Consider the following 9,479-nt stretch of genomic DNA (forward strand, 5'->3'; position numbering starts at 1 on the left):
ACAAGGTTGTTGTGAAGATAAAATGGAGGCAGAATGCCAGCGGCCACTGCTGGGGAGAAAGATGAGGATATAAATATATGAAGTGCATACATAAATTCTACTCTGCGCATCCGTTATAGCAAGTGGCATATTCAATAAACACAGGAGACCAAGTTTAGGTGATGTTCCCATCTTTATTCTAATGGTAACGTCTTGAAGCTAGGAGTATCAGCATGTGAACATTGGAACCCCAAGCTAAGGAAGAGTAGGGGGAAGAAGCGTGCAGCTGAAGATCCCAGGGGCTGGGCTACATCCAGTGATCCCTTCCAAAGAAGGGGTTCTGTTCCAGTAACACAGGGCTTTATTGGGGACAGGGACCACCAAGGCTTAATTCCAGACCCCATTGCTTCTTATTCCAGGGTTCATCTCTACAACTTGCAAAGAACCCAGAGGATGCAGAGGAGGGACAGCGCACAACCTGAAAGAGGACCCACAGCTGCAAAGTGGCGTGAAGAGTCTTTCACAACAAACAGTTTGACTTGGAAAGGACAGAAGAAAGCCATACATAGAAGCCCTGTTCACAAGTGACCCTGAACACACATACAATCCATGTACACTATGAACTTTATTTTTCTTTAACTGTGTTGAATACTCATATTACTTTCAACGTGTGTACTGAGCTGAATGTGTGATTTTAACCCCACATTTATCCAAGTACTGTTTCCTGGTTTCTGTTGTACAGTGAACGTCTGTTGCCTCTTTCTTACAGATATACATGTGTTCACTGTAACATATGAACAGTGAGCTACTGTTGATGCAAGGGGGGGGTGACCTTAAGAGACTACCCACTCTTAAGCCCTCGTCAAGAGAGTTACATCAATTATATTCTAAAAGGAGGGGGAAATCCTGGCAGGGATTTCATACGTGCAAAAAAAAATCTCAGAATTGGTACAAAGTCAGTTGGCCCCACTTAGAAGAAGAAGAGTTGGGCCATTTATGCATGGGGCTATTTCCTCACGGTAACCCTTGATTATGCATGCATTTTTGGACCGTCAGAGGTTACCTTGCTCCCCCCTTGCATTTCTGTGCATTTTGCTCCTGTTTTCTGGATTCTTGTTTGGCCAACATCCAGAAAACCTGGGCACAACAAAAGTAGTTGGCAGGGTGACCGCAAGGAAACAGCCATGCACAATGGCCTTGGTTTTTATACCCCACTTTTCTCTACCCTAAGGAGTCTCAAGCTAAGGAGCGGCTTCCAATCTCCTTCCCTTCCTCTCCCCACAACAGACACCTTGTGAGGTAGGTGGGGCTGAGAGAGCTCAGAGAGAACTGTGACTAGCCCAAGGTCACTCAGCAGGCTTTGTGTGGAGGAGTGGGGGATCGGATCCAGTTCTCCAGATTAGAGTCCTCTACTCTTAAAGAAAGCCCACTGGCCCGGGTCCTCTTGGGCTGTCTAAAGGAGATGGTTGGACCCATTCCCAAGATTTTCGGCATTCATTCCCCCACCCCTCTGGCCTTACTTCTAGAGTTGAAAGCTCAACTCAATTATTTCTCTAATGTGAGAAACCGCTCCCCCCACACATCACCCCTGCTGCATTCCCATGCACAGGAGAGTTAGGATGAAGAAGCAGCCGTGCAGAGATTCTGTTCTGCAGCTCTGGGACGCGTCCCAGAAAGCAAAGCTATTCTATGGGGTCAGCTGGCCTTACTCCTGCCAGTGGTGCCGGGAGGGGGTCGGGGAGAGGAGAGGAGCGTGTCTCTGGCTGTGCTCGTTAAATGGCCGACTGCTCTTGGAGGAATCCCTCCGCGCCAGGCGCCAGGCGCTCCGGTTCAGAAGCCAGGGCTGCCTCGCGCAGCACGCCCATGTGCTCTTCAGCTGCAGACAGCGACTGGTCGATCCAGTCCATGCCGCTGGGCGAGTGGCAGGCGTTGCGGGTGATCAAGACCAGGTGGCTGACCGAGAGCAGCAGCGCTGTTGTCCTGCAAAGGAACAGGGGTGACCTCAGTTGGGAAAAAATGGGGGTGAAGCCAGGCCTCTCCTGACCCCCCTTGCAGGCCCCATCCCCATCCCCTGCCCCCCAACCCCCTCTCAGCAGTCATTGAATTGATGGGGCCCCATTTACAGAAGCAAATGACACGGCCCCAGCAATGGCTGTGCAGCCAGGTCCTGTCTAAACTGGGGGCACTGTTAGGGTTGCCAACCTCCAGGTACTAGCGGGCGATCTCCTGCATTACAGCTGATCTCTACCCGATCAGTTCACCTGGAGAAAATGACCGCTTTGACCATTGGGCTCTACGGCATTGAATTCCCTCCCCAAACCCTGCCCTCCTCAGGCTTCTCCCCAAAAATCTCCAGGTATTTCTCAACCTGGAGCTGGCAACCCTAGATACTGTTGAAACTGCACACATGGCGTCTCTAGGGTTGCCAGCTCTGGGTTGAGAAATACCTGGAGATTTGGGGGGTGGAGCCTGAAGAGGGTGGGGTTTGGGGAGGAGGGGAACTTCAATGGGATATAATGCCAAAGAGTCCACCTTCCAAAGCAGCATTTTCTCCAGGTGAACTGATCTCTGCCACCTGGAGATCAGTTATAATAGTGGGAGATCTCCAGCCACCACCTGGAGACTGGCAACCCTCAGCGTCTCAGATCCCCGCCCCCCTTCTCCACTGCCAGAGTAGCACATTTAGAAGAAATAGCTGCCACACAGTTCCAACTGAAACTTAAAGCTTCAACTTAATATGCCAAAGTCTTGATCTTCCTTTGACTAAAAGTATTATTCTGTATGAAGCTGCAGGAACCGGCCTCAGAGCTCTGTGCCACACCCACACACCTAGGCTACAGGAGTTCATCCCCCAGTGCTTGGGTTGCCAACTTCCTGGTGGCCCCTGGAGATCTCCCACTATTACAATTGATCTCCAGAAGACCAAGATCAGTTCCCCTGGAGAACACAGATGCTTTGAAGGGTGGTGGACTCTATGGCCTTATACTCTGCTGAGCCCCCCCCCATCCCCAAACCTCACCCTCCCACGGCTCCACCTCCAAAATCTCCAGGTATTTCGCAACCCAGAGCTGGCAACTCTACCCAGTGCCCTCTCCCCGCCTAGGAGATCAGTAAAGATAGACGAGAGTTCCCCAGACAGCGCTTTGCTGCAGCAGCAGGAGTCCCTGACCCTGGAGTGGGTGGGAATGGCACCTGTCAGCCCGCCCTCCCCTTCCCCACAGCCCTTCCCTTTCTCTGTCTTTAGCCCAGCCATTTTGAAGGCCCTCCCCTACCCATAGTTATTCCAGGTAGAAAGTCCACAAGGGCCCTCTGTCCCCACCCCCAGCACCCACCCTGAAGCTTTCCCTTGCAGCTGGATCCAAGGAAGCTTCCCTTGGCTCCGAAAGCCACGTGGGAAAGGGAGAAAGGTGTGTCTCCTAATCAACTTTTAAAATTAGCAGACAGTTTAGGAATAAGGTATCTCTCTTTTTGGAGAGAGAAACACAGGCCTCTCCCTTCCTCCGTTGCTGTCAGCAAAATTAACGGTACCTGAATGTTGGTGACACCGAAGTCATCACTGAAAAAGAGCAAAGGACCAAACCAAAAGAAGCAATTTGAGCTTCTAGCATTTCTTTCCATTGTTGGTACGTGAGGTCCTGGTTTGGATTGGGACCACAGTGTATGGCTGGAGGTTTTAAGCAGGGTCCTCCCACAAATCTGGAGAATCTAATTAATGTGTATGATCAGTCCATTGCCTTTCATCTCTTCCTGTTAACTACCATAAAGAGAGCTGGGGATGGATTACAGAAAATCTCTCTACCTTATTAAACTCAGAGCTATACAATGTGGGGCTTATGTACCTTGTTACTTTGATATATTGATTTAATATATTAATAAATAAATACAATAAAATCTCTCTTTACCTTTTGCTCATGTCATGATTTTCTGGAAGGAACAATTAATTTTTTTCATGGCAAGAGGCCAGCCCAAGATTCCTTTACACTTTCTCTACCTGTCATTCCCTAGAACAGAGGAATGGCAGAAGGGGCCAGTTTCCCTGCATATATTAGGCAGGAAATGGTCTGCATATTTTGCCTTCTATTGATGGCTCTTTGTTTCCTTCTATTGATGGCTCTTTGAATGAGAGCTAGTGGGCCAAAAGGACATCAGGTAGCACAGCCATACTTGGATCCAGCCAGGCATATGGGCGATCCTCCCACCCCAAACAAGCATACTCACCTGGCATCCAAAAGCTTGGGGTCCAGCGGGGGGTACATGGATCTGACAACATCATCTACCCTGGAGGAAACAATGCAGGCTTTGGTGGAGGGATGGCCCTTCGAAGGCCTGTTCTAACTTTGTAACATGAATATGGGGCTAATAACCAGGAGAGAAGGAGGGATAGAAAGAACAAACATGCAGGCAAGAGAGGGGGGAGAGATGGTAGAGGAGGGCAACAAAGATGGTGAGGGGTCTGGAGACCAAGTCCTATGAGGAAAGGTTGAAGGAGCTGGGTATGTTTAGCCTGGAAAGGAGATGACTGAAAGGTGATATGATAACCATCTTCAAGTACTTGAAGGGCTGTCATATAGAGGATGGTGCCGAGTTGTTTTCTGTTGCTCCAGAAGGTCGGACCGGAACCAATGGGTTGAAATTAAATGAAAAGAGTTTCCGTCTACACATTAGGAAGAATCCAGGTGGATTGGCAGGCAATTACCCACCAAAACCACCCACCTGGCAACCCTATGCTGAGGTCCCTTCGCTACCCTGCCCTTCCTAGGCTCCACCCCCAAATCTCCTGTATTTTCCCAAACTAGAGTTGGCAACCCTAATTAAAAATGAAAGTGAGAAATTCAAGTCACAGTCCACTCTTGAGAATCTCACGTGCCTGCGTCCGGCTGCTCAACATACAAGATGACTCAAGGAGGGGAAGGTGTGGGAATGTTAATTCCCCATGGCTGGCCATAAAGGCCTCTGAACAGCTTTTTCCCACCTGTCTGTGTGTGCTGCAGGGGAATTGGCCTATTTTGCTCTTTGTTTGAATCCTTGCCACTGGTATGTTATGGGACAGAGTTCACATCTTAGAAACGTAGGGTTGCCAACCTCCAGGTACTAGCTGGAGATCTCCTGCTATTACAACTGATCTCCAGCCGAAAGAGATCAGTTCCCCTGGAGAAAATGGCCGTTTTGGCAATTGGACTCTATGGCATTGAAGTCCCTCCCCTCCCCAAACCCTGCCCTCCTCAGGCTCCACCCCAAAAACCTCCTGCTGGTGGTGAAGAAAGACAGAAAAGTTTTTAAAAAAACAAAACACAAAACTGGTAATAAGAACCCATTGGCTAAGTCCAGTAACGTGCTATGAAAGTACCTGAACAGCTGTATGATTCCTATTGGTACGCCAGTAAAACCTAAAGGCATTGTACAGTCCCATTCGGCCCCAGAGTCTGCCTATATCCCTACAACTCCTGCTGTGAAATCCCCCTTCCCCAGCCCACCCACTCATTTCCCCTCTCTTCGCTCTTGGGTCTCACCTGGGGCTGATCCGCTTGGCTACCACGATGATGTCACTCAAGCTGGCTGGCGACTTCATTCGAGCCCCCGAACCCATCGTCATGGCAACGAGCTTTTCTGTGAGGGTGTGGCAAATCTGTCCCCAAGGAGAGATGCACATCAGCGCTGTTGGCTTTGCATACCCAGTAGCTGTTTTTCTTGCGCTCCCTGCACCTCCCATGAAGCAAGCGCCTTCTTGAGGCGCATGCTGCTATTGGAGCTTCCCAACAATAAGGATTTACCTTCAGAATGGCAATGCAGTGGGAAACCAAGCCCCTGAAGAAAGAGAAAAGGGCCACACGTTAGAGCTACATCACAGCAGATGCTGCCAATAGACTCTTCCTTCACCTTTCAGAGCCTCCTCTTCAGAATTGGGTCCTCTTCCCATTATGCACACCACTCTTCCTCTCCCTGCACTGTTTTTAAGCATTTAATTACTGACACTTTCCCCTTCAGTAGGCAGAACGATCCCTGATATACAGCAGCTCAGTCAGTGGCTTGAGGGCAAAATCACAGGCAGAAATGGGATCGGCACCATCCACAGCATAACCCAAGGGGTCCCCAACATTTCTGAGCCTGCGGGCACGTTTGGAATTCTGACACGGCATGTAGGGTTGCCAACCTCCACGTACCAGCTGGAGATCTCCTGCTATTACAGCGGATCTCCAGCAGATAGAGATCGGTTCACCTGCAGAAAATGGCCGTTTTGGCAATTGGACTCTATGGCATTGAGGTCCCTCCCCTCCCCAAATCCCGCCCTCCCCAGGCTCTGCCCCAAAAACCTCCCGCCAGCGGCAAAAAGGGACCTGGCAACCCTAACGGCACGGTGGGCGCAGGAGCAAAAGGGCTGCCACAAAATCATTGCTGCAGGAGGCAGAGCCAGCCACAAACTGATTGCCATAGCTTAACTTCAGCAACACAGCGAGGATCTGTAATGCCCAGATATAAGGGCTGGTATAAAATACTATGTACTTATATACACACACATGGAAGCTTTGGGGAAGTTGGCATCCGGGAGCCATGAACCAACAAATCATGCTCTCTGTGCCTGGTACGGCCTTTCACCAGTAGAGAGCTCTGAATTACCTTCATCCTTAGGAATGTGTTTTCTGCTTCCAAGATCACAAGACCTAGCACTTCGGGCAATATCTATAGGCTATGCTAATTAGAGTGGAGTAGACACCTAATGTGCATTGGTGCTTTTGTGTATCAATCTGCTTGTCAGCAGCCATGGGTCTGCCCCATGCGAATACATAAATGATATTGAGCTTCCTTTGTTTCTCTGGTGAATAACCCTGAATCTTATCTTTGGTTATTTCACCCCAGGTCTGTGTTTAGCTAAATAAAGAACTGTTGCTTTTAACCTCCTCCTAGTTGTCTTTATTGGACTCTATAAGACAACCAGGCACTTCAGATCCTTCTGCTGTGGTGGCAGCTGCTGCCAAAGCAACATTTTTAAAAAAATCTGTGCAGCCAATCAAATCTCCAGTAGTCAATCAGAAGCCTTGCTGGGCAAAAACCCTACCTGGCCCTACCTGCTTCCTAAAAATACTTGGTGGGTGCCAGAAAAGGTGTCAGCAGGCATCACGGCACCCACGCGCACCACTTTGGGGACCTGCTGGCTTAACTTACAAAGGTCTGGTTCTGATGATGTATTGTTGCCTTTTAATAAACTTTTTTTTAAACCCAGGCCTCTCCCCTCTTTTGGATCTCCAGTGTAGCCCACATTACCTATATCACATCCTACACACATTATTTAACCTGATTCAGAGCTGAGGAGCAATGCCCTTCACAGGGACAAAGGGTTTACTTTCTAACATCAGCCTCTTCCGCATCCTATTTAAATGAGCTGTGCAGAGGACAAATTGTACAGATAGCAGAGAGTTTGCAACTACCTGTATTGGCAACCCAGGAGGGAAGGGTATGGAACTTACTGCTAGCCCTCTTCTGCATCAAAACCACAGAGTTTTAGTGCAAAATTATGGCCTGGTTCCCAGACATTTGCTGAGCCCTGCCTCGAACACTTCCCAGCCCTGCCTTAAACATGCAAATAGAAATGAGACAAATCCTGAACAAATACCCATATTTTCTACTATGGTTTTATTCGGTGGTGGCTGTCTTTTTTGGTTGCCAGACCGCTGCCTGAGAGGGTTCTCAATCTCCAGCTGGGGCCTGGAGATGTTCCAGAAGTACAACCGTTCTCCAGACCACAGCGATCAGTCCCCCTGGAGAAAATGACTGCTTTGGAGTGTGGACTCTATGGCATTATTCCTTGCTGAGATCCATCCCCTGCCTAAACCCCACTGTCCCCAGGCTCTACCCCCAAATATCAAGGAATTTCCTAACTTGGAGTTGGCAACCCTATGACTTACGAAGCATCTTCAATCCAGTCTTCATTCTCCAGGATTGCCTCAATATGCGGGTTTGTTATCACCACGTTGTCTAGCTCCAATTCTGAAGGTTCCGACTGGGTCTCCATTGTGCCAATCAGGTCAACGATGGGTCTGGAAGGGGAAGGGTGAGAGCATACAAAGGGATCCCAGGAAGGCAAGCTAATTTTTGCTGCCATGATGTCCCTACTTAGGGCTTTGTTATCAAAACCAAACAGATGGCCATCTAACAAAAAAAAATGCCCAGGTCTCTCTCTTGGGTCTTTTATGGCAGCTTGATCCATCAAAGTTGACAGGTTATTTTTTATAAAATAAAAAGCACAACAGTAGGAGCAGGTAAAAAAGCTGGCAAACCCTAAACATCAAGCGCTCAAAAAAAGGTGGTTTTACTTTTACAGTTTGGTTTTTTTCCCCTTATTTACAGTTTTTAAAGGCCCAAATTCTACCTCCTCTTTACTCTCTCCTCACTGCAATTCCCAGTGCAAAAGAACATAGAAGGAATCTCATGAGAATTCTTGCAGAATGAGATGAAACATCCTTTCCATAGTGATTAACCTGGACCAGAGTTCCAGAACCTGCTTTTAGGGTCACACCTGGAACACACAGCAACATTCTGCAATGATTATTCCTTTCAGCATTCAAAGAAAATCTATGCAATCCCTTGAAGATGGAAGTAGATGCCTCTGAGAATGCACAGAGTGCCTTTTGATCCTCAGCTCGACCTCACCCCTGACCTGTTTTCAACTTTATAACATTAAAAAACACACACACCTGGTTCATTATTGTAAGCCACCTCAAGCAGAACTCTGAAGAGGCAGCGTAGAAATATTACAAACAAATTAATTAATGTGCAGATTACTTTACAATGTTTCTCTGACAACTGAAATACCTCTGTGATTGTGCAGAGTTCTTTTTTCATCCACTGCTAAGGGCTTACTACCCTTAGAACCTATTTCTAATGCCACAGCACTCAGTGGCCTTACCACCAGGGCTGATTCTCAAAAATGGTTTTGTATACCAGTGGTCAGCTCTGATGTGTGTGAAACAGTAACGGACAGGGTGCCTGTAAGCAAACACAAAATTCTCCACACTGCAACGTATTTGGGATTCTAAATAGCAATTGACCCCTAATGATTTCTCTTTCAGAAGCCAACAGTTGTGCTCACTTGGTATCATAATGACTCAAGAAGTCCTTGGTACGGCAGTACCGTTGCCTGCAGACCACGACCAAGGCCACAAACGAAGCCAGGAAGATAGTTGCCAGGACCCCAATGGCCACGATCACAACAGTCTCCATTTGCGCCCCGTTGCGGCCCCAGGGAAGAAGGCGGTTAGACAGCAAGCCACGCCAGACCTACATTCACCTGCAAAGAAACCAAGGAAATTAGGTCCAGGAGTTACTGATGTCAGCCTCAGTCCTGCAGTCTCTTTCTTTTATTAGACTTCCCCTGGGCCACTGATAAACTTATTTATTAATTTGCAATACTACAGTGCTTATAGGGTTGCCAGGTCCCTCTTCACCACTGGCGGGAGGTTTTTGGGATGGAGCCTGAGGAGGGTGGGGTTTGGGGAGGGGAGGGA

The 9,479-nt window shown here is 48.4% G+C and overlaps 1 protein-coding gene across 1 annotated transcript; it reads right to left on the reverse strand.

Annotated features, from left to right (window-relative positions):
* Positions 1-1,751: 1,751 nt before the first annotated feature.
* TMEM98 (transmembrane protein 98) lies at positions 1,752-9,242 on the reverse strand. The gene is made up of 6 exons (XM_056863799.1): positions 9,065-9,242; positions 7,881-8,012; positions 5,751-5,784; positions 5,490-5,605; positions 4,198-4,257; positions 1,752-1,959 (listed from the first exon to the last, which is right to left on the reverse strand). The coding sequence occupies exons 1-6, from the start codon at positions 9,193-9,195 to the stop codon at positions 1,752-1,754; spliced, it is 681 nt and encodes a 226-aa protein (XP_056719777.1). The 5' UTR covers positions 9,196-9,242.
* Positions 9,243-9,479: the final 237 nt, after the last annotated feature.

The sequence above is a fragment of the Euleptes europaea genome, chromosome 18, assembly GCF_029931775.1.
Source record: "Euleptes europaea isolate rEulEur1 chromosome 18, rEulEur1.hap1, whole genome shotgun sequence".
NCBI lineage: Eukaryota > Metazoa > Chordata > Lepidosauria > Squamata > Sphaerodactylidae > Euleptes > Euleptes europaea.